This window comes from Artibeus jamaicensis, unplaced genomic scaffold, assembly GCF_021234435.1.
Source record: "Artibeus jamaicensis isolate MK-2021 breed Jamaican fruit bat unplaced genomic scaffold, CSHL_Jam_final scaffold_1019, whole genome shotgun sequence".
Lineage (NCBI taxonomy): Eukaryota > Metazoa > Chordata > Mammalia > Chiroptera > Phyllostomidae > Artibeus > Artibeus jamaicensis.
In genome coordinates this window covers 36,746,109-36,772,009 of record NW_026522025.1, presented here as the reverse complement: position 1 = coordinate 36,772,009, position 25,901 = coordinate 36,746,109, and the positions used below count along the sequence as shown (strand labels likewise).

The following is a 25,901-nucleotide window of genomic DNA, read 5'->3' as shown; positions in this document are numbered from 1 at the left end:
GCTGTTTTTTAAAAGATTTTATTTATTTATTTTTAGAGGGGGGGGAAGGGAGGGAAAAAAGGAGGGAGAGAAACATCAATGTCTGGTTGCCTCTCACACTGGAAACCTGGCCTGCAACCCAGGCATGTGCCCTGACTGGGAATTCAACCAGCAACCCTTTGGTTCACAGGCCCATGCTCAATCCACTGAGCTACACCAGCTGGGGCACAAACCATTTCTGATTTTCCAAATATGCTATATACTTGGATTTCTGTGACTCCAGAAGTGTTGTATCCTTTGCCTGGAACAGTTCCCAAAACTGCTTTTTCTTTTAGGACTCAATTCAGACATCACTCCCTCCACATAGTTTTCTCCAGAAGCCTGAGTCCAGGTAACATGTGCCCAACTTGTGTCCTTATCACACTCTGTACATAACCCACCTATCTCCTACTAAACTGCAGGATAGGAATGCTACCTGTTTTGTTCATTCATAAATCTTCAAAACCTAGCACAAAGTCAATACTCAATTAAATAATGTGATGAATAATTAGAATGGTATTCCAGGAACAAATAGCAAGTGCTAAAGCAAATGGTAACTAAATATAGTTCTTTGGAGGGCAAAGCCAAGTAACTGAGTAAGACAAGAGTTTATGGGGACCGAGAGGGTTTTGAAAAAAGGGTGGCATGAAATTCTAGACAGCAGCCAGGTCACAAAATCCCTTTATACCACAGGAAAGAATTTGAGATTTACATTAAGGCTATGGGTGACCACTAAAGAATTTTAATAAGGGACTTCCGCCAAGATGGAGACGTAGGTGGAGGAAACGCCTCGCCTCTGTGCACAACCAAATCTAAGAACAACTATTTTTAACAGTAGTCACAACCAAGCCACACGGAAAATCGACAATACGGAGTCCAAAGGACAACTAGATACTCAGCTGGACCAGTACGAGGAGCGAGGCCAGCAGCGGAGCAGGTTAGCAAGAAAAAATTCCCGGGGCGGTGCGCGGTGCGCGCAGGCAACCGAGGGCGTTGATCGTGAGCGAGCTGGCTGCCGGAGCGCACAGGGAAGAGGCGCGGTGGGTCGGTCCGTCGGTCGCGCGCATTTACGTGCGGAGAAACCAGTGAGAAGAGAAGCCAGCGCGGAGCAGCAGGCTCGCACAATTCCATCGGATAAACAAGCCCGAGGCGACCGCCATTGCTCCCTCTCTGACCACGCCCCCACACATAGCGTCACAAACCAGCGACCTGGGTCTCCCCGTCCTGGTAAACAACTAAGGCTTCTCTCCGCTCACTTAACAGCACGAATAGACCAAAAATGGCTCTAGGACAACTCAGAGCCCCAGAACCGATAGACCTAAGTGATGAAGAAATAGCCAGTCTTTCAGATGCACAGTTCAAAACACTGGTTATCAGGATCCTTACAGAACTGGTAGATTTTAGTCACAAATTAGAGAAACATATGGAAGCTAAACTAATTGAAATAAATGGTGATACAAAGGATGCCAATAGTAATGGAAAGAAAATTGGGACTCAAATCAAGGGAGTGGACCAGAAGGAAGAAAAAAATGATCAAAGAGAAAGGAATGAAGAAATAAGAATTCAGAAAAATGAGGAGAAGCTTAGGAACCTCCAGGACATCTTTAAACATTCCAACATCCGAATTATAGGGGTACCAGAAGGGGGAAAGGCACAGCCACCAGTGGAAAACTTATTTGAACAAATAATAAAGGAGAATTTCCCCAAGATGGCAAAGGAAATAGACTTCCAAGAAATCCAGGAAGCTCAGAGAGTCCCAAAGAAGTTGGACTCAAGAAGGAACACACCAAGGCACATCATAATTACATTAGCCAAGATTCAAATGAAGGAGAGAATCCTAGAAGCAGCAAGAGATAAGGGGACAGTCACCTACAAAGGAGTTTCCATCAGACTGTCAGCTGATTTCTCAAAAGAGACCTTACAGGCAAGAAAGGGCTGGAAAGAGGTATTCCAAGTCATGAAAACCAAAGATCTACAACCAAGATTGCTCTACCCAGCAAAACTTTCATTTAGAATGGAAGGACAGATAAAGTGCTTCTCAGATAAGACCAAATTCAAGGAGTTCATCAGCACCAAGCCCTTATTATATGAAATGTTAAAGGGACTTACCTAAGAAAAAGAAGATAAAAAAGATGAACAGTGAAAGAACAGCAAACTCACAGTTATTAAGAACAACACCTAAAACAAAAGCAAACTAAGAGGACAGCTAGATCAGGAGCAGAACCATAGAAATGAAGATCTCATGGAGGGTTAGTAACAGGGGAGTGGGAGGAGGGGAAGGGGGGAGAAGGTACAGAAAATAAGTAGCATAGACAGTAGATAGAAAATAGATAGGGGGGAGGGTAAGAATAGTAGGGGAAATACAGAATCTAAAGAATTTGAGACACGTGTTCATGAACTAAAGGGGGAAATGGTGGGGGAGGGGTATGCAGGGTGGAGGGGAATGGAGGGGGGAATAGAGCAAATGTAATGGCATAATCAATAAAAAAAAGTTAAAAAAAAAAGAATTTTAATAAGAAGAGCGTCATGATTAGACTTGCAATTAACAGATATTGTTCAATGATATTAATGGAAGGTGGCACAATGAGAGGCCTGGCAAGTGGCTGGCCATGCAAACTGTCAAGGAAAATAGCAAATTCCTGAAATAAAGAAATGGCAAGAGGGTATAAAAGAGACGTATTTAAGAATATTTAGGAGATAAATTAATATATATGGTCGTGAATAAAGAAAGTAAATGAGTAGAAAGACAGTGATAATGCACACTACTACAGTATGTTTAAGACAGGTTGAGAGGTAGGTAACTAAGTCAGTTTGGGAAAAATTAAATTTTGAGATATTTAAGATATACAGGGAGGAACAAAAGTAGGTTTACAGTTGTGAGTACCCAGAGGTTATTCTTATATTTATAGTTGCTAATTATTTTATTATTTTCCATACAAACAACTGTATGGAAAATAATAAAATTTTTCCCCACTCTGTGTTTAGACAGATATGCATATTCAGCAGTTAGGTGTAAAGCTCAAAAAAATTGGGAATATTAATTATTTAAAGGGCAGAAAGATGATGTGCTAGTAAAGGAGAAAGAGGAGTGGCCAAGATGGAAAACAAAGAGAGAACAATATCATTGAACACAGAAGTGTTAAGAAGGGCAGCACTGACAGTATGAAAGACTGCAAAGAAATGAATGAAATATGGACAAGTGTCTGTTAAACTGGTAAATTGGGTTTCCGTGGAGTGATGGAGAAAGTAGTGAAAAGGCAGGAGGTTGAGGGGTAAAAGAACTCTTTTCAGTTATACTTATAACTGGTTTGCCTGCTTTAATGGTTGCACTGGAGCCATGGCAGAGCTCTAGACTAAAGGCAGGAAAAATGGGTATCAAATACCAGTTCCGCCAACTGGTCTCTATGTATGGCCTTGGGAATGTCACTTACACTCTGAGTCCTATCTACAAAATCAGTCTGTAACCACTTACTCTTAGGATTATCTGAGACTAAAGGAGATAAAATATATGAATGGATTTATCTCAAGCCTAGAATAGACATACATTCATTCATTCACCATAACATAATTAGGTATGGTGAATGTATATCATAGGAACCTGACTGAGCTTAAATCACTCTGTTAGTATTATGGCACTTAACTTCAGTAACAAAATCCATTAGTTAACTGACACTTTCACATAAACACATTCAATTCTGCTGTAACACTTGTTTTGAAAACATAAATGTGGTCCAACACAATTGATAATATCAGAGAACAATCTGAGCTTAAGATGGAATTTGCATTTGCTTAGGTGCAAGTTCATCCATGAGAAACACTAGGTCAATGCAGAACTGAGCCATGTAAGAATATACAAAACACAGATAAACACCTAAGACATCAGACCCTTTTCATGAAGATGGTGCCCAAAGCAAAGAGGGAAGCACCTACCCCTCCCAAAGCTGATGCCAAGGTAAAGGCTTCGAAGGCAAAGAAAGCAGTGCTAAAAGGTGTCCACAGCCACACACAAAAAAAGATCTACACGTCAGCCACCCTTCCAGAAGCTTAAGACACCGTAGCTCTGAGGGCAGCCTCAATATCCTCAGAAGAGGGCCCCCAGGAAAAACAGGCTTGACCACTTGCCATCATCAAGTTCTTCCTGACTACAGAGTCAGCCATGAAGAACATAGAAGACAACAATATACTTGTGTTTATTGTGGATGTCAAGGCCAACAAGCACCAGATCAAACAGGCTATGAAGAAGCTGTATGACATTGATGGGGCCAAGTTCAACACCCTGATCAGGCCTGATGGGGAGAAGAAGGTGTATGTTTGACTGGCTCCAGACTGTGATGGTTTGGATGTTGCCAAAAAAAAGTGGAATCATCTAAAGTGCGTCCAGCTGGCTAATTCTAAATATAAAAATTTTATACTAAAAAATAAAAATAAAAAAAAAATAAACACCTAAAACATCTACTAGATACCTCAGTTCACCTCATGTTATGAGCCATACTCATCCATACATGGTTTTACAAATTTCCATCTTATTTTAGATGTATTTCAACCAATATTTGGGACATCATTTTGTATTAATATATTTGTGCTTCTGTATAGTCTGGCCTCTCAGAGAAATGCACTGGCAAATTTAGACAAAGGATTATTAAACAGTAAACATGCCTTGGAAGCTAGAGATAATGTGATACCCCAAAAAGATTTAGAGACTTCCCTTACCTCCAAACTGTAAGAGAATCACTAGGTTCTATTGCCCACTGCCAATAAGAACTGAGACTCCTAATGCCAGAGTCTTATGAAAAGGAAAGCAACTATTTATTCAAAAGTTATAAAGGTTTAGAATAGTGAGGGAATTCTGCCATTAAATCACAAAGTCCCTACAGAAACAAAAGAATAATCACACAGTCCTGCCTCTGCACAGGTGCAGTAAATGGGGGACCTCCTCCAGGGTACATCATGGGTTAGAATCACCCACATCTCCCTGGCTCCAAAGAGTAACAGGCACAGCTACTTAACATTACTAAAACATCGGCCAGTTTCTTTAGATATGCAAAGTAACTCTCAATGGCCCTGCTCTGCTTCCCACCCCCCACAGCCATGTTAGTAGGGGACTGTCCTATATTCCTGGGCACCCCAAGTTCTGAACACCTGTTACAAAAATCACTTATTTCCTTACATACCAGGGTAGTGAAGCTACTTTCCTCTCCCCTCACCAGAGAAAATTTATGTACCTTCCAAAGTGAAGTTTTGTGTGTCTGTGTGTCTGTCTGTCTCTGTCTCTCTCTCTTTTTAGGAGGATAGGCAAATCTGCCAGCAGCCTATAAAACTTTCCTAATTTCTGTGCTTCTCTTTGTGGTGTAATCCCACTGCATGTGAAAGATCCTCAACACATAGCCTTATGGGGGCTGGGGATTGGGAACCAGCACTAAGATGCTCTGTAAGTAAGTAATAAACAGTTTGTCTCTGATCCAGAGATCTCAAGTTTCCTGTTACAATATTTAATATATCTATATATCTATATGTTTATATCTTTAATATCTTTCTTCCATCAATTCACAATAACTCACAAGCTGCAACCCCACTGACACCCACTGCCACGAACAAACTAAAGGTCTTTTTCAAGGTTGAATGCCATATTTACTCTAGTATTTATAGACTTCTTCACCTTTTAACGTTTAAAACTAAGCTACTATTTTTGTTACGTTCCTATCTTTTTAAAATGTGCCATGACAAATTTTCAGTAATTTTTTGTGTGTCATAACAAAAAGTAATGGTGATTTTGTGTTGCATGGTGCTTTTTAAGAAATGCATATACTGTGTAACAGAACTGACTCTATAGTCTGGTAAAGCTTTTACTGGCATACATTAGAATAAGGATTATAACATGTGAAAACTTTAAAGAAGAATTGTAAATTATGTATATATTAATTCATAATAACTCCATCTCCAATTACTGGGAAATGCTAAGAGTTGACCATACTATTATTTTCATTTACCCACAAAATTTACTTTCATTTACTTATTATAAAAAGAACAGTAGAGCTGGTTTTTAAAGTCTGCTTTCTCTAATGTATCAGAATATACTTTCATGTCTATAAAATTTTATAAAAATCAACAAATAAAATGACTCACCACTGGATATAAAACTGTCCTCTCCATCGTTGGTGTCTGGTGTTTCATGCTTCAGAAGAGAACAATCAGGTGATGTTTTATCTAAGAACCCTGTAGGTGGTCTTCCATCATTGTCCGTATACTTTTGAAAATTGAAGTCATGTTCTCTTTGTGGTACCCCACTCTCTACTATCTTTTCCCTAAGAATTTCATTTTCATAATTTTTTATGTTTCTGTTTGATGAGTATACAATCCTAGAAGAAAATATAAAATATTAATAAAAATAATGGTGATTCTTATAAGCTAGTTTCCCATGTGCAGCCTTCATATACAACAATTACATAATTTCAAAACCATTTAAAATCTGGACCAACAGTAAAAAAGTCAACCTAAAATAGCGGAAACCTGAAAAAGTAGCCTATAAAATTTTTGAATGTTTAAAAGGAATATACAATGCCAACACATTAGATAAGCCAGATGATGTGGACAATTCCCAGAAAGGCACACATTACAAAATCTGACTTAAGGAGAAACAGAACACTGAATTAGTAATTGAAATATTCCACAAAGAAAGACCCAGGACAAAGTGACTTCATGGATGAATTCTACCAAATGTTTAAAGAATCAACACCAATCCATCACAAACTTCCAAAGAGAATAAAGCACTTCCCGACTTATTCTTTTTTTTTTATAATAAATTTTATTTAGTTACTTTTCAAGTACATTTTTTTATCCATTTCTCCCATCCCACCACCCCAACCTGTCTCCCCCCTCCCTCCAATTTCCCCTCCCCCAGTCCTCATCCCTGTGTCTTTCATACTTGTTCCTCAAAATCCCTCCCCCTTTTTCCCCTTAAATTCCCTTCCCTCTCCCCTCTGGTCGCTGCCCACTTGTTCTCTATTTCAGTGTCTTTGTTTTTATTCTGTTTGCTTGTTTGTTTTATTCTTTAGCTTCCTGTCAAAGGTGAGATCATATGGTATTTGTCTTTCAATGCCTGACCTATTTCACTCAGCATAATGCTTTCCAGTTCCATCCATGTTGTTGCAAAGGGTAGTAGCTCCTTCTTTCTCTCTGCTGCATAGAATTCCATTGTGTATATGCACCACAATTTTTTGACCCATTCGTTTACTGATGGGCACCTAGGTTGCTTCCAGCTCTTGGCTATTGTAAATTATGCTGCTATGAACATTGTGGTGCATAGGTTCTTTGATATTGATGTTTTAGGATTCTTGGGGTATAATCCCAGCAGTGGAATTGCTGGGTCAAAAGGCAGGTCCATTTTTATTTTTCTGAGAAAATTCCATACTGTTTTCCATAATGGTTGTACCAGTCTGCAATCCCACCAACAGTGAACTAAGGTCCCCTTTTCCCCCACAACCTCTCCAACATTTGTTGTTTGTTGCTTTGTTTATTATAGCCATCCTGACTGGTGTAAAGTGGTATCTCATTGTGGTTTTAATTTGCATCTCTCTGATAGCTAATGATATTGAGCATCTCTTCATGTGTCTCTGGATATTCTGTATGTCCTCTTTAGAGAAGTGTCTGTTCAAGTCCTTTTCCCATTTTTTAATTGGGTTCAATGTCTTCCTAGAGTGGAGTCATGTAAGTTCTTTGTATATTTTGGAGATTAAACCTTTGTCTGAGGTATCATTGGCAAATATGTTTTTCCATACAGTTGGTTGTCTTTTTAATTTAATACTGTTTTCTTTAGCCCTGCAGAAGCTTTTTATTTTGATGAGATCCCATTTGTTTATTCTTTCCTTTATATTCCTACTTCCCGACTTATTCTGTGAGGTCTACATTACCCTGATACAAAAGCAGATGCAGACATTGCAAGAAAAGAAAACCATAGACCAATATTCTTTACTAATACAAATGAAAATATTCTCAACAAAATCATAGCAAACTGAATCCAGCAACATATAAAAAGAATTATATGCCAAGACTAACTGGGGTTTATCTTAGGACATCAGGGGTAGTTCAACATATTAAAACCAATGTTATACATCATATTCTACAGTGTCAATATGTGTCCCACTTCCAAAATTCAAATGTTAAAACTTAATGCTCAGTGTGATGGTATTAGGAGGAGAGGTGATGAGGGCAGAGCCCTCATGAATGGGATTAGTGCCTTTATAAAAGAAGCTCCAGAGAGATCCCTTGCCTCTTTCCACCATGTGAGGGCACAGTGAGAAGTCAGCAGCCTGCAACCCAGAACAGGGCCTTCACCAAAACCCTACCATGCTGGCACTCTGATCTTAGGCTTCCAGCCTCCAGAACTGCAGAAGATAAATTTCTGTTGTTGATAGCCATCTAGTCCGTGTTTTTTTCTTATAGCAGCCTGAATGGACTGAGACACCATATCAATAGAACAAAACCTACATAATCATCTTAATAAACACAAAAAAATGCATTTGACAAAATCCAATATCATATCATGATAAAACACTAAATGAACTAGAAGGGAATATGCTCAATCTGATAAAGGGCATATTTTAAAAAATTATAGCTAACATCATACTTAATGGTGAAAGACTGAAAGTTTTCCTTCTAAGATCAGCAAGGATGTCCGCTCTCACCACTTCTACTCAATATTTCATTGGAGATTCTAGCTGAGGCAATTAGGGAAGAAAAAGAAATAAAAGGCATCTGGATTGAAAAGGAATACATAAAGCTATCTCTATTTACACATGACAAACCTGTATACAGAGGTTAAATTAATCTGGTCAATGACTTGATCATTCACGCCTCCATAAAAACCTTAAAGGATGGGGTCTACAGAGCCTCCAGGCTGGTGAACACATGAAGGTACTGGGAGGGTGGTATGCCCAGAGAGGGCATGGAAGCTCTGTGCCCTTCCCCACATACCTAACTCTGTTCATGTCTTCCATCTGGCTACTCCTGAGTTATATCCTTTTATAATAAAATGGTAATCTAAGTAAGTGAAATGTTTTCTTCAGTTGCATGAGCTGTTCTAGCAAATTAATTGAATATAAGGTAGGAATTGTGGGAACCTCCAAGTTACAGCTAGTTGGCCAGAAGCATAGCTAACAACCTGGGCCTGAGACTGGCCTCTGAAATGGGGAATGGGGAGTGGACTTGTGAGGATGAGCCTTGAACCTGTGGTATATGTTGTCAGAATTTAGTTAAATCTAAAGGACAGCTGGTGTCTGGAGAATCTCAGAACTGCTTGGTGTAGGGAAAACCCCCATACACATCTGGTGACCAGAAGTGTCAGAACTAAAGTTTTCTATGAGTAGAGTATTAAGAGTGGAAGAGACACACAGGAGAGTGTTCTTCCTTTACAGGTGTCCAGATAACCCAATGGGAAAACAATAGCCTCTTCAAAATAATGGTGCTGGGACAACTGGATATCCAAATGTAAAAGAATAAAGTTGGACCCCAGGTTCATACTATATACAAAAATTAACGTAGTCAAGGATCTAAATGTAAGAACTAAAAGTATAAAAGTATAAATCTTTATGACCCTGTATTAGGCAATAGTTCCTTAGACACAACATTAAAAGCACATGTAACGAAAGAAAAGGTAGATAAAATAGAAATTGTAGAAATTTAAATTTTTTATGCTTTTCAGGATTCCGCAAAAAAAGTTAAAAGACAACCCACAGGCCCTGGCTATTGTGGCTCAGTGGATTGAGTGCATGCTGCGAACCAAAGGATTGCCAGTTCAATTCTCAGTCAGCACACATGCCTGGGATGTGGGCCAGGTCCCCAGTAAGGGGCACATAAGAGGAAACCACATATTTATATTTCTGTCCTTCTCTCTCTCTTTCCCTTCCCCTCTCTCTAAAAAATAAATAAATAAATAACCAAACAAGCTTTAAAAATTAAAAAAAAGGCAACCCACAGAATGGGAGAAAACTTTTGCACATAATTTATCTGATAAGAGACTTGTATATAGAATATATAAGAAATTTTGAAAGTAAATATAAAGACAAAAAACCTAATTTTAAAATGGGCAATGCCTCAAAAGTTTACCATATGACCCAGTAATATAACATATGTTGACACAAAAACTTGCACATAATGTTCACAGAATTTTTCGTTACATTAGGTCAAAACTACCCAAATGTCTACCATGAATGGATAAACAAAATATGGTATATCCACATGTACAGAAGAGTTAATATAGCAGTTCCATTATTCTCTGTAAGACTAACAAGGTTAGCCCTTGGCTGGTATCTGAAAACATGATTTCGAGGGTATTCCTAGCATTTTCTAAAGGACAAGGATGGCTCATTATGCCTATAAATAATTGGCTTATACTAAACATCTCCTTTCCTTTGAGGAGTCTGGAATATGAGTATATGTTAGGCAAAGGATACATATGTAACCAACCCCCAATAAAAACCCTGGGTGCTGAGCCTTTAATGAGCTTCCCCGGTAGGCAACATTTCAGAAATGTCACAACTCACTGCTAGGGAAATTAAGCATGTCCTGTATGACTCCACTGGGAAAGGATCCTTGGAAGCTTGTGTCTGGTTTCCTATGGACTTCATGCCATGCGTCTTCTCTCTTTACTTTGTAATAAGTTATTGCCTAGAGTATGACCATATGCTCAGTCCTGTGAGCCCTCATGAAATTGTCAAACCTGAGATGGTCTTGGTGATATTCTCAGCCATAGGAAGGAGAGAGGTACTGATGAACCACCACAATATGGAGGAACCTTGAAAATATACCAAGTTTAAAAAGCCAAACATAAGAGGCCATATGATATATGATGCATATAAGTGTATATGAAATGCCCAGAACAGACAAAACCATAAAAACATAGATTAATGGTTATCAGGAATTAGAGGAGAAGAAAGCGTGGGAAGTGACTGCTCATGAGTATGATGTTTCTTTTTAGGATGATGAAAATATTCTGGAATTAGACAGTGATGATTGTTGCACAACACTGTGAATACAGTAGACCCTTGAATAGCCTAGGTTTAAATTAGTGTTTAAATTAGAATTTAAATGGACCTGTGTGGTTCAAACCTCCATTGTTCAAGGGTCAACTGTATTCTAAAACCACTGAATGATACATTTTAAAAGAGTGGATTTTATAATATGTGAATATCTCAATTTTTAAAAAGGAGAATGGAATTGAGTGTGATAGGATAACTCTTGAGATCTGATGTGAGAGGGACCAGAGCATTAGGGTATTAGCTGGTAGAGTATTAGCTAGAGGGGAAGTGGGGTAAGAAAGTTTTGTTCTTTTAGGTGAGGCTATGAATATGATGTTTATATGCTAATGGTAAGATCCAAGAGAAAAGAAACTTGTTTTTTTTGAAAAGTTAAAATTGCTAAAGCAATGTCTCTGAGTAATGAAAAGGAATAGGATGAGATCTAGTGGACAAGTGGAGGAATTAATTTTAAAAGTACTGACAGTTCATTAATAGTAACATGAGGAAAGACAAAGCATATGGTGCAGATGCAAGTGAGTAGATGTGGGAGAAATTTGTGCAAGTTCTCTGCCAATTGCCTTGATTTTCTCAATGAAGTAGAAAGCAAAATAATGAAGTGAGAATGAAGATAAGGGAAGAGCAGCTAAAAACTCAAGAAAGAGGAGGCATAAAATATTCTCCAGTGGGAAAGCAAGTGAAACTAAGGAAATATAACATGATTGAATATAATATGACCAACAGCATTAAATGCCTACTTGAGGTTCATGGTCATGATTTAAAGAAAGAATGATTAGCATGTGTTTCTCTCCTGTCTTCTTCCACTATATGGATGTAGGAATGGGACAGTCAAAGAGTTGCATTTAAGTTTAATAGGTTTAACATGCAAATAAGACAAATTCAGAGGGGACAAGGGAACAGAGGCTGTATGTAAAGGAAGTGATACAGTAACAGGAATTTGAGTAGAGTAAGGATGGAAATGAGAACATGAAAGGATAAGAAACAATAAAAATGTGGTCAGATTAATTGCAAGTCTGGGTGGAGTTGATGAATTATTAGAATTGAAGTTTTAAGAGAGTAAGGTAGAAAGACAGGAGGTAGAAGTCAAGAGAATAAGATGCTTGGAATCAGATTGTGCTGGGTTGCAGTTATTGATAATGACTTCATTTAGGATTTCACATGGTATTGAATGGTTGAGGTATAACTGAAAACAAGATGACCAGAAGACAGGAATTAAAGGAATCAGAGGCCATGACCATAAAAACACCACCTATGTGGCAAATACAATTAGCAAAATTTGTTACGAGACACTGACAATAGTCAGTTTCATTAAGTAATGAGGCTGACTAACCAGGGGGTCTCTACATGACTGGCTAGTGGTATAGACTTGTAAAGATGAGATTCAAAGACAGGGGGGTTAGGAAGAAGGGAGGGAAAAGGTTTGGAGACAGTAATAAAGTTCACAAGCATTTTGAAATGTACCTGGGAATTTGGTTTTATTGAGGTATGGTGATGTCAACAGATCAGGAGATGACTGACATTTAAAAAACATAGTTACAGTTCCCAAGAGGAGTGGGGCATATCACGCCAGGCAGGGTCAAATGGGGAAACAGGGTGGGTCTAGAGGCAGAATGAGAGAGGGCAAAGTGTGGGCAAAAGCCTTTACTGTGGTTTGGCTGGAAAGAACCATGAGGCAAGGGAAGCAGCTAAGCAGATTTAGGAGTGGATAGTTTGAATAAGTCTGTGTGGGGGAGTTGGGGGTTATGGGCTATAAAGGTGGTCTCTAGTTGTCTAGTACCTGGCCCTGGAATGATTAGGGCAGAGGAATGAAGTCTGTCCAGACAGTATGCAGCCATGTAATATGAAAAACAGACATTTATTGAAGAAGATACAAGAAACATTATACACAGGACAATGATACCTCAGTCCCCTTCAAAGTAGGCACCTTGGGACCTCACACAGTTCTCCAAATGCCATCATCTACCATGTCATACTTTCCTGAATCTCATCGATGGCCTGAAATCTCCCCCCTTTCAAAGGTGGTTTTAGTTTTAGGAAAAGCCAGAAGTCTCAGGGTGCCAAATCTGGGCTTTAGGGGGACTGAGTCACCTGGGTGATTTGATGTTTCACTGAAAAACTCTGCATGAGACATGATGCATGAGCAGGCACACTGTTGTGATGAAGCTACCAATCACCAGTTGCCCATAGCTGCAGTCTTCTGAATCATGCAAATCATCTAAATAGTTTTCATGGAAGAATGTTAAGCTTAATGCCACATTTGATGCAGATACATTGCTCTACTTGCTCAGTCATTTTGAATGTGATGGCCACATAGTACACACACTCATTGAATGATATCTACAACCCTTCACTAGTACAGTGACATCATCATTGCTCATGCATGTGCCTTCCAGTCCACTCTCCTTGGCTGCCAGGTTATATCATGTGGGGCAAACCATTCTCATCATATTAAAAATGGCTGGACTTTTTCTGGACAGACCCCATACTGCTTTCTGGAGTATAACAACCAGATAAAGGAAATGGGTGCCTGACTGAACTCTGGATTGCTTGGTTTACCTATCAAAGGCATGCTTACAGGACTTTGCTAACCCTGGGAGGAGCAATCTCTCCTCCATCAGGATCAGTAGGACCCCAAACGCCAAAGCACCAAGGATACAGAAAATAAAATAATATAGTTAAATATAATTAATACAACAATGTACCTATCCCACCCACTTCCAACTCTAATAGTATAAAGGACATGAGAGAGAAAATAGCTACCACCTAAGAAAACTGCAGGGGAAATGGAATTCTTTGTTTTGTGTTGCTCTGAATGTTTATCTGATTGACACTTTATCCTAGCACTTCCCAGTGATTGATGTTAAACTGAAAAATTCAGAGGTCTTCCTTCTTTTCTTTCCTTCATACACACATATGCACACATACATACACACACACTCTCACACAAGTACCACAGGGGAAGTCTTATTGGGAAATCAAAGATTTTTATGATCCTGGGTTGAATTTTAATCATGAGGTCATAAAGCAAGCACTACTTTGCACTGTCAATTATTTGATCCACATCTGAAGTCAGTGTATAAAAAACAACTTTTCAAAGACTATATTTCCAGTGTAACTGCAGTATACACCAAAGAACTCTAAAATAAGTAGCAACATAATAGAATATTTCAAAATCTTTATTGGTTATTTAAAGAGAAAAATGTACACTGAAGACATTTAAAAGAAATTTCACATAGTAAAATCTCAAAAATCTATTTTATCAGACTTTTTACTAAAAGATTTTAATCTCATATTTTACATTATAACCCTCTACTTATGCCTTATATTAATACAGACAAATTTCAATGCAAAGTGCTAAAAAAAGAGGAGGTACATTATGAACACTTTCTGTGTGCAAGGGAGTACATGAGATACTACTGGGGTTGTTCATATCAATGAGATGATCTAATCTCAAGGAGTTTACATAACCACAGATATACATGACTAAACAAACACAAAATAGACTGTGATTAAGTGCTTAAAAGAGAGACTGTTAAGTGCTACGAAGCACAAAGCCATTTATGCCAAACTCCTATTCTAAATACATATGAAAAAAACAGCCAAAAAGAAATCGGAAAACAAGAAAATGCACAGCCAGAAGGCAGATCTCTACCTTGTCAAGTCCAGTGCTTCCTCCACTCTACCATGCTGTCTCTCACTCAATTTTTGTTTCTATCAGTTTTATTTATTTTAACTGTATTATTATTATTTTATTATTAAGAAATCCACTTATATGATGGTCATGAAGCCCAGGCTGCGTTAACTGATGAGTTCTGGAGGTAGTGACTCTGGACTTTCTAGTTACAACCACTGTTTTTTCTATCTCAGCTGAAAGCCCGACTCAGGAAGCCTCAGTCCCTGCCCTCCCATTCCTGTAAGATGCCAAAGCCAACTATATATAGGAGACTTTTTTAGAGGAGAGAATGGCTGTCTTCCCAGAGGATGAATCCTCTACTTTGCTTTATAAGGTAGATAGCAACCCAAACCACAACAGGTTGGGACCTGCACAGACCTCAATTCCATTACTTTTAATGATGAAAATAAAAGATAACATTGATGCAATTTCTCCCTTTCTCTAATATATAAAAATCTGACCTATCCCAAGCATCTTCATAGGGCCAACTACTATGAATAACACTTATTAAAATGCAGTCAGTGCTTCCATATGCCAGGTCACTGTGCTAAGTGCTTTATGAGCATTATTTAACCTCACAACAACACTTTGAGGTAGATATTATTATGTCTATTTTTTCAGTTGAGGACACTAATGACAAGTGATTAGTTCAAGTTCACACAATTAGAAGTGGTGGACCTGGCTTGACTACAAACCTACTCTTACAATGCCACTATACTACCTACTAGGGGAAAAAAGTATACATTTAAAATAGATAAGTCTATGATGTATACTAGAAAATAACAATGATTTTCTAAATTGCTCATAAGTATCTGTTTAAGTTATATATGGCACCCTATTCTTACACATGGCGGGGGGGCAGGGATAAGCAATTTTCCATTTATGCGTATAGGAGCTTCAAAAAACAAACTCTGAAACAGATCATTCAAGCATAAAGATAGAGCATAAAATGAAGCAAAATAAGCTAAATCACACAAATATACTAAAAAGTTTTAAACGATTTTATTTTTATTTATTTTTAGAGGGAGGGGAAAGAAGGGAGAGAGGGAGAGAAACATTGATGCACAGGACTGACTGCCTCTCACACAATCCCAACCGGGGACCTGGCCTGCAACCCAGGCATGAACCCTGACCAGGAATCAAACCGGTGACCTTTCAGTTTGCAGGATGACACCCAATCCACTGAACCACACCAGTCAGGGCAAATATACTTACCCATACCATATTTTTTGGACCATTAAGATGCACGTAGGTTTTAGAGGAGGAAAATAGGGGAAAAAAAACTTGAAGCAAAAATTGTGGTAAAATATTTAATAACATAAATAACATAACATTTCACCAATATAAATACAAACAGAACTCAACAGCAGCATTAATAAGCATTATTCCTCCCAAATTTGGGGAGGAAAGTGCGTCTTACAGTCCAAAAAATATGGTAAAACTTAGTCACCCAAAAATAATTTTCCACACTAAAGTCAATATAATTTTGGTTATAAGCAAGAAGTATGTCAACAAATACTTAAATGCCTAGCATTTAAAAGATATAAACACAAGACATAAACACACAAAAATCCCACTAAGTTCTCATAAAAGTTACACTGGTAACTGGCACTGGCATTACAGACAGACATTCAGACCAATGGAATAGAACTGGGACCAGAAATAAACCCTAACATTTATGTGTCAGCTTGGGCTGTCATAACAAAATGTCACAGACTAGTGGCTTATACAACAGAAATTTATTACTCACAATTTTGAAGGCTGAAAGTCCAAGATCAAGGTGACACAAGGTTCTAGTGAGAACTCTCTTCATGGATTGTAGTTGGTCTCCTTGCTATGTCCTCAAGCAGCAGAGACAGAGCAAGCTCTCTGATATCTCTTCTTATAAGGGCACAATTCCCATCATGAGGGTCCCACCCTCATGACCTCATCTAAACCTAATTACCTCCCAAAGGCACAGTATAGTCTCTGAGTATCATCACATTGGAGGTTATGACTTTAACATATAAAGTTTGGAGTGAAACAATTCAGTCCATAGCAATGGGTAACTGATTTCCAACAATGACGTACAGGCAATCCAATGGGGAAAGAACAGTTCCTTCAAAAATGGTGCTGGAACAACTAGATATCACACACAAAAGAATAAAGTCGGATACCTTCTTTAGACTATATAAAAAATTAACTCATAATGGATTATAATCCTAAATGTAAGAGCTACGAGCATAAAACCACGGACATGTTGCCTTCTCTAGGCACCGAACGCTGTTGCTTGAGGGTGGTTTAGATCTCATACCCCAGAAACTGGTCCTTTTCTGGCTACCATATGATTCCATAAACCAGAAAGAAGGAAAGAAAGAAAAGAAGAACATAAAACCACAAAATTTTTAAAAGAAAATGTAAGAATAAATTTTTATGATCCTGGATTAGTGTTTCTTATCTACTGTATATACCATAAGCACACGTGACAAAATAATTAAATTAGGCTACATTAAAATCTAAAACTTTTGTGCTGAAAATAATATTATCAAGATAACCAAAAGACAGAGAAACATTTGTAAATCATAGGTCTGATAAGAGTCTACATATATAAAGAACTTATAACTTAATAAAGACAATCCAACTGAAAACTAGACAAAGGATGTGAACAGACAGTTGTCCAAAGAATATACACGAATGGCAAATAGGAACATGAAAATCAGCCATTAGGGAAATACAAATAAAAACCACAATGAGATACTACTTCATATTCACTAGGATGACTATTATTTTTTTAAAAGGCAGAAGATAATAACTAGTGTTATGGGGATATAATGAAACTAAAACCCTTATACACTGCTGATAGGAATTTAAAATGGTATAGCCTCTTTAGAAAAAGAGTATGGCAGTTCCTCCAAAAGTTAAATATAGAGTTACTATATGACCCAGCAATTCCACTCTTAGGTATAATATATCCAAGATATATAAAAACACAGGTTCACACAAAAATTTGCATCTGAATGTTCACAGCATCATGAATTATACAGCCCAAAAGTAGAAACAACATAAATGTCCATTAACTGATAAATTAATAAACAAAAAGTGGTAGAGCCATATAATGAAATATTATTTGGCAATAAAAAAAATGAAGTACTGATACATGCAACAACATGGACAAACCTTGAAAACATAATGCTTAGTAAAATGCCAGTCACGAAAGACCACAAACTGTATGATTCCATTTATGTGAGAAGTCCAGGAGAGGCAAACTCACCTACACAGATAATAGATCCATAACACCTAGGGCATGGGGTTGAGGGAATGGAGAGTGATAGATAATGGGTAGAAGGTTTCTTTCTGGGGTATTAAAAATGTTCTAAAATTAAATTATAATCATGGATACGCAACTGCAGAAAAACTAAAGCCATTGAATTGTACACATTAAATGGGTGAATTGAATTTATGATATGTGAATTTTTTTTCAATAAAGATGTTTTTGAAGTATCTTTCTAATTGATAGATAGGATGCTGCCCAATTCATGAATTACTTCATAAAGCCAATTAGATCTTCAAAAAATAATAGTAAAGATTTTTTAAAATTTGTAACTGATGAATTTGTAGCACTATACAATGGCATAATTGCCAGTATTGGCCCCGAAACTTAGTTCTTCATTTATTTATGTGGGGGGCTCAGAACAAGCCCCCCCAAGATTTGAACTAAGGGCAATTTTAACTTTAGGCTCAAGAGAAACTTCTGCCTCTCCCTTTAGCTACCTAGAAGAACTTAAATTAATTGAGGACTTGCCCATAAAAAATATTATCATCAAAAAAATTTTGACCCACCTATATGGCAGTGCAAACTTCAATTCAATAAATATCTGCTTTTCTTATAACCCTGTAATGACCCTTCGAGGCGATCAAGATGCATTACCTCATCCCTAGCTCAGAATGTCTTATCTACTGCAACCCCTCCTTTTTATCTCTGGACCTCTCATGTATGTGGGGTCTCTGACTCTCTCATGTACGTTGGGTTCCCATGTACGTGAAAGTAAATTTATTTTCTCTTGCCAATCTATCTTCTGCTGATTTGATTATCTGGCCAGCCAAAAGAACCAGAGGAGGGAAAGGGAAAATCTTCCCCTTCCTCAACCTTATAATTAATCACCCCCTAAATCAAAAATCACTAACCAGCCCTGGCTCATGTGGCTCTGTGGATTGAGTAATGGCCTGAGAACCAAAATGTTACTGGTTCAATTCCCAGTCAGGGCACATGCCTAGGTTGTGGGCCATGTCCCCAGTTGCAGGGGTATAAAAGGCAACCAATCAATGTATCTCTTGCACATAGATGTTTCTCTCTCTCTCTTTCTCCCTCCCTTCCCCTCCCTCTAAAAATAAAATCTTTAAGAAAAAATCGCTAACCAGTTTACACCTAGCCCTTCACACAGGGCCTCACCCAAAACAGGGCACAATAAATATCTACTGAGTAAGTGTATGTGAGAGATGGTAGAACAGAAAACCACTAAAGTATTATCAGAATGATACTAACTTCAATGTATTAGAGAAAGGGAAGAAATTATGGGATAGCAATATTTAAATTACCAAAATGAAATACAAATAAACACCTCAAAATTTACTAACCTAAAAAAACTTAGTTAACAATTTTTATGGTGCTTATTACATGGCAGGCATTTACAACTGAGGAAAGTCCAGGCACACAGGGGTTAAGTTTGAGGCACACAGCTACCAAATGGCAGACAGGGGAATTTGAACCTAGGCATTCTACAGTTCTTAAACACTAAGTTATTTAAGGCCTCTCTAAAATAACTTAAATAGGTTTTTAAAAAAGAGATAATTTTGAGGAAGTACACTAGAAAGTACTTCCCTCCTGAATACATTAGCAAATACTAGTGTCAAATAATTACACATTTATGCAGATAGCAGCAAAACATTAAAAGAGAATTCTACTCAATTAGAAACAAGAATTAACATAAATTAGTTTATCCCATTATTTAGTCAATGACAATTCTCTAACTTCACGAAATACAAGTTCAATGGAAGTTATTTTCAAAAACTTTGACCACACACAAGCCATGAGAATGAAAAGTTATGATCTCATATTTTTATAAATATACGTATTTACTTAATGCTTTATTAGTATCAACAATATAGAATTCGGTACAGCAACGGTTCTCAACAGGGGGCAATTTTACATGCCTCCTCCCTTCCCACTTCCACCCAGGGGTCTTCTGGCAAGGTCTGGATTCATTTTGGTGGTCACAACCTGGGGGTGAAGGGCTCTAGGAAGGATAGGGAGGGGAAGTGCTACTGGTATCTAATGGCTAAAGGCCAGGGATGCTGCTAAACATCCTAAAAGGCTCAGCACTGCCCTTACGACAAATTATCTAACCCCAATGTCAATAGTGCCACTGTTAAGAAATTCTGGCATACAGTAATTCATTCAGATTTACCAAAAGCACATTTTCATTTCTTCTGTCTCAGGCTCAATCTCAAATTAGTACTTAGCTTCTCCCAATACTAAGTCTCTAATACTTAGTATCTACTAAAACCAATTTAAGATCATTTGAATTTAAATGAATGAATTTTTCTTAGAAGTTTATAAAACATATAAAAATACATGAAATAAAAACATACATGTTTTTAAAATTACATATTAGACTTATATCTAAAAGAAAAAGACAGATAAAGCACTTACTGTAAAAACGTTCTAAATTCTGAAGCTTCAAAGTTCTCCACAGCAATAGGTTCATAATCTGTTAAATTATTTGATGTCTGTCCAATACTATGAAAATAGAAGTTAGGAACTCTTGCTAAAAGGACAGCTCTGTGCGCTTTGAATAAAGTACAACCTACGGAAAAAGTAACATCTGTATGGACTTCTTCCCTTAGAAGCCTGTCAGGAATAAAAAGAAACCCTAGTTTAATTAATGACTCTTATAAGTACATATTATACCCATTTTTATAAAATAAGTTTTAAAAATAATACCAACTAAAAAGTAGATAACATAAAATAAATGTTAACAAAAAATGAGTTAGTTTGTTCTCAGTTCATTCCAAAGAACAATATTTAATATTGGCTTAGAATCTAATTTTCTAAAAGTTATGAAAACAAAAGTAATTTCAATTGAAGAGTAAGACTACTTTTTAAAAAAAAATCTTTTTTATTCCATCCCATAATTAAATTTATCTTCCACTATTTGCTGACTTTCTATTTGAGGTTTATTTTGAAAAAATAATACAAAATAGTTATCTAGTGGTTAAAGGAATAGTTGACTACTGTGCAGAATCAATTTTTTTAAATCTTACTAAAATTGAAGCAGAAAAAGTAAACAGTCAACAACACCAACAACCCAGATGTAACAATAGACAATACAGATTAGAAACTGGTACACTTTGTTCTAACTATTGTTAAATACCAAGTCTGAAATGCAGGCTTGGCATCAAGAATGTGACATTTAAGCACTTTTCCATTCCCCTCACTCCAAACACAACTAACCATGTTCTAATCTATTATTAAAATGATTTGAAATCCATTGAAATCCCTTTACTAATGTTCAGACACTGTACATATGCCCACTGATTACATATATAATCAAGTGATGAAAGAACAAAAATCAGTATAACAGAAATTGTCATAATCTGTCTCTATGGTTAACTATATATATTTTCTATATATATTAAATACTTCATATTACTATAACATTATCATCAGCAAGGTATGTATTCTCAGAAGACTTGTATATTGCAGGATATAACTGGCAATCACACCATTCACTCTAGGAGGTACAAGTAATGGATAAAGCTATCCATTACAATGAAAGCTTAAAATGCTGCCATTGACACACTCCCCTAAGACCAAGTTAATGGCTCTTTCCTCTGATCTCATCACACTCATTACATTCCTCTACTACAGTACTTCTGTCAGTGCATCATCATTTTTATGTGTCTCTCTCCCTACTAAATGATGAACTCTCCAAAGGCAAAAACTGTGTATCTTCAGTATATATCAAGAGCTCAATATCTGCTTGTTAAATTTCATTATATTTTTTTTACTGAACAAAACAAATGCTTTAGAGCAAAGCTCTTAGAATCTTGGAAACAATGTACAAGCAGATGCATTTTAGTCAATATTTGCATCAATAAATTATTTTCATAAGTGATTTTTAAAGTTATGCAAAAATGTACTGGTCTTTCAAACATTAATAAAAACTCAAATTGTACAAATAATTTGTTCTTCCCTTCCACTCACCTTCTTCCCATCCCCCACTCTCTTCCCAATAAGGAAAATTGCAGCTGGTCTGTCTTGCTCATAATAGATGCTCATGAGTATTTGTTTAAAAAAAGTGTTAATGTGTTTAAAAATGGTTAATATGAAAATATAGTGCTTTTGTTTTATAAAACCACTTGTACCAATTACAAGTAACAATATCTGATTCAGACCTCTTAAACATTAAAGGAAGTTTCCTGGCTCATCTAAGAAAGGACAGGTTGGCACAAAGGCTTAATGATGTCAAGGCCCAGCTTTTATCCACATCATTTCTCCGCCAACAGCTACTGTATGAGCCTATCTAAAGCATTTTAGACTGCCGATTAAACCTAGTTATCACTAAAAATTTATAGAGCAAGTACTAAGCACTAGGGAGGTAGATGCCTAAGACATAATATCAGCCCTCATGGAGTGTACAGAATAAAAGTAGGGAGGCCAGGCCTGAAAATTGAAGAGCATGATATATTCAATAGCACAAATAAGTAAATTTTTTCAGAGACAGACATAAGAGAAGATCTTATAAAGGACATGAAAATCAAATGGGATTTTATTTTAAGATTGAATAAGAGTTGGTTGGTCAGGCAAGGAAAGCAAGATAGCAAGGTGTTCCAGACTCCGTATTTGTTGCAATGGTATATGTGAGGGTGGAACTACAAATGGGTCAGCAGAGTACTGAGGAGATGAGAACTGGAAGATGTAGGGATAATGAATAAAAGGCAAAGAGCTAAACTCTATTTTGCATTTGAAGAGGAATCACCGAATGGTTTGAAACACAAATTTATTTTTCAAAGTATGGCCTGTTAGTTGTGTAGAAGAGGAATTAGGGGACAATTGAGAATGAAAATTAGAAAACAACTATATAGCACAGATGAATGATGTAAATTAAAGGACATGACCCAAGAGAAGGTGAATAGTGACAGGGAATAGGGATGAAATTAAAATATATTTAGGCAATAAAACGGGCAATAGTTGGTGACTGGATGTAAAAGGTGAAAAGAAAGGAATATTTAGGATCTCTCCAATATTTAGTTTGGACAACTGGGTGCTGGTGATGCCACCAGCTTTTAAATCTATCTGCTCTTCCAAATACCCTCCTAAACTCTGGACATAGTTCCAATTGTCTCTTTGATGTGGCTTCCTGAACATTCACCATGCTCCTCTTCCCTTTCAAATATCCTAAGATTTGGCACCACCTTCTATGCTTTCCTTTCTTCTCTTTCCACATGTAATTGATCACCAAGCTCATCAGGTGCACATAAGAATCCCTTTCTCCTTTTCCATTCCCATCACCATTATGTATCTCTTGACTATTACAAAATCTCCTGGCTGGTTCCCTTGTTTACAATTTCTCTTTCCCCAATTCAAGACCTAAATATGTTGATCCTCTATTTAAAAAAACAAACAAACAAAAAAAAACACCCTAATAGGTACACCTGAAACTAATATAATACCAAGTGTCAAAAAAAACCCCACCAATGGCTTTTCACTGCCTCCAAAATACCTTCCAAACTCTTCACTGAAAAAAGGCCTCTATGATGTACTGTTAGCTTACCCATTCATCCTCACTACTGTCACTTTGACTGTCTACCATACCCACAATCCCCTCCCAAATTCACTTATTACTTATCTATGGCCCTTCTTTGTACCACATGACCTTGATGTTCTTAACCACATATGAGTGGGCAATAGACAGGGTCAAGGTTAGCCATCAGCCAATGTAAGAATTAAACAAGTAAACTCTGGCAGAAATGTTCTATAGTAAATAGCAACCAACTGATTGCACTCAAAGAATTGCAAAGCTAACCCAAGGTAGAGTAAGAAAAAGAAATGTGTATGAAGAGAAGAGAAGATGAAGGAACAAAGTAACCAGAAGATAAGTTTATGTAACAACTGTAGAGAAGGCAGGCTGGGATCAAATTCTGGTCACGTGACCATGTTGTTTAAGTCACTTTAACGTCTCCGGAACCAGATGTTAGCATTCTTACTCTGACTGCCCCACTACTTCTCCACTGCTGTTTCCTTATATGTTAAATGGGAATAACAACAACACTTACCTCATAGGGGAGTAAGTAGACCATTGCATGTCAGCCCAGGGTCTAGTAGGATGGCAATAAGTATTAGGTATTTTTACTACAGTTGCCCTGAATAATGGTTCATTTCTCAGTGAGGTCTTCCTGTACAGGTGCTGCCATATTCCCAGCAACTTTCCAATTCTATGTCAGATCTGGCTTTTTTTTATTTTGAAATTGCTTCCTGTTTTTCCTTACTTCTCCATATATCCTATTACCTCAGGTAACTTAGAGGTGTCTCTGGTCCCTACTGTTTGGAACAAAGAATCCAACACAACTTGCTTTCCCAAATTATATCAAGCTCTTTCAAATTTCAGTGCCTTTGTAAAAGCCATTCCCCTTGTTTAGACCCCTCTGACTTCTCCCTTCCTAACCTCTCTACCTAACCAATTTTAATCAACCCCAAGAGAAAATTCGAATGTGACCCAGTAAAGCCTTCCACAACCCACTGGGACCCAGAGTTTTAGTTTGGTTATAATCTCTCTCACTACAGTGTAAGCACAAACATCAAAGCGTGTCTTATTAATCTTTGATTCTTCAGGACCTCATTCAGAGCTAGGTATATGGTAGGTACTAGCTATTTCATTAATACTTGTAGAATAAAATGATGATATTGCTGTGCTTAAAGACTACTAGTATTTAAGGTGGCTGGGTGAGCGTATTACATTTTTTTTGAAGTTAAAAAGTGCTACACCTATTGTTCTTGTAATAAGAACTTGGGAGTTCAGGGTCCTAATCCTTAGTTGCCTGGATGAAGATAAATTGCCCACCTACTAAACTTTTAGCCTCATTTTGTTTACATAAATGAGATGTATTATCTTCCTTTTAAATCCAGGACACTCACAATACAGCCAGAAGAATAAACCCACTGAAGAGGAGCACTTCATCCTGAGATTCACCCTAGAAACAGAACAACTTGTCTCCTTTTTTCCATCTTTTACATTAAACCACCACTGGTGGAGATAAAAGAGCCTCTCTAGTAGGCCCAAATTAAAAGGAAATATTTTTACCTTATTAAGTTCCGTTTATAGCTGCTTGACCAACTGAGTCAGACTTATGGTCTGGGACCCAGGATATCTAAATTTTAACAAGCCCTCCAGGCGATTCTGATGCACACCACAGTTCAAGAATCAATGTTTGGGTGAAAATGGAAATACTTCTTGGGTGAAGCTAGGAAATACTTCTAAGCTTCATTTTCTTTATAAACTGAGATGACTTTAGCTGGATTCACCATAGCCTCGGGTAAACTTCACAACAATCCTCCATCTGCTTGCATCTTCACTGAGCTGGGAGTTGCTGGAGCTCCAGGGCGTTCTAGCTGCAGGTGGGAAGGCAACTCGCAATTGGAGGTATTTCTATGTAAGCATTTCTGGTAAATTATTTAAAGAGTTGAGAAGAGACCTCCAGAGCTCCAGTAATGTTTATGTTTTTCCTCATTCCAAATAAATATTCATTTTTTCTGCCTAGTTTTATCATTTTTCTTAACATTGCTTAAGCTTATAAAAACTTATGTTCGTTTCAGGACCTCGAAACCTGGAGGCAGCTGACCTTAGGGTTAAGTCTCTGACGATCCAAACCGAGTTAAGAGTAATTTGGCATAGACTGGTGCTGCCCGTAAATACCTATGGCACTGATTTTGTTTTTCTTTTTGAACCTAGTGCGTGCTCTCTGAGGTAGTAGGGGTTGGTTGTTCAGGGAGACAGAACCCACTTCACAGGGGGTACTGGCGAACCTCCCGCAGCGGCCTGGGGCGAGGAAACCGCGGTGGCGAAGGAGAGAGAGACGGAGAAGGAGCCGCGGCTTCAGAGGCGGAGGTGGGCGCCTCAGGAACTCAGCCAGAGTTCCCGCCT

At 37.6% G+C, this 25,901-nt stretch overlaps 1 protein-coding gene and 1 pseudogene across 5 annotated transcripts in view; one reads left to right on the top strand and one right to left on the bottom strand.

Moving 5' to 3' along the window:
* Positions 1-25,901, bottom strand: part of BTBD8 (BTB domain containing 8) — a 97,460-nt gene that overhangs the window by 71,251 nt on the left and 308 nt on the right. For 2 of the 5 annotated variants that reach the window (XM_053655594.1, XM_053655596.1), the window contains exons 2-3: positions 20,411-20,608; positions 6,142-6,374 (exon numbers count right to left, since the gene is read on the bottom strand). In XM_053655594.1, the coding sequence (XP_053511569.1) occupies positions 6,142-6,374; positions 20,411-20,608 (431 nt within the window). Of the gene's footprint in view, positions 1-6,141; positions 6,375-20,410; positions 20,609-24,036; positions 25,893-25,901 lie in introns of those variants that run through there. The other 3 variants (XM_053655595.1, XM_053655597.1, XM_053655598.1) reach the window with 3 other exon arrangements.
* On the top strand, positions 3,911-4,741 carry LOC119056105 (60S ribosomal protein L23a-like; annotated as a pseudogene).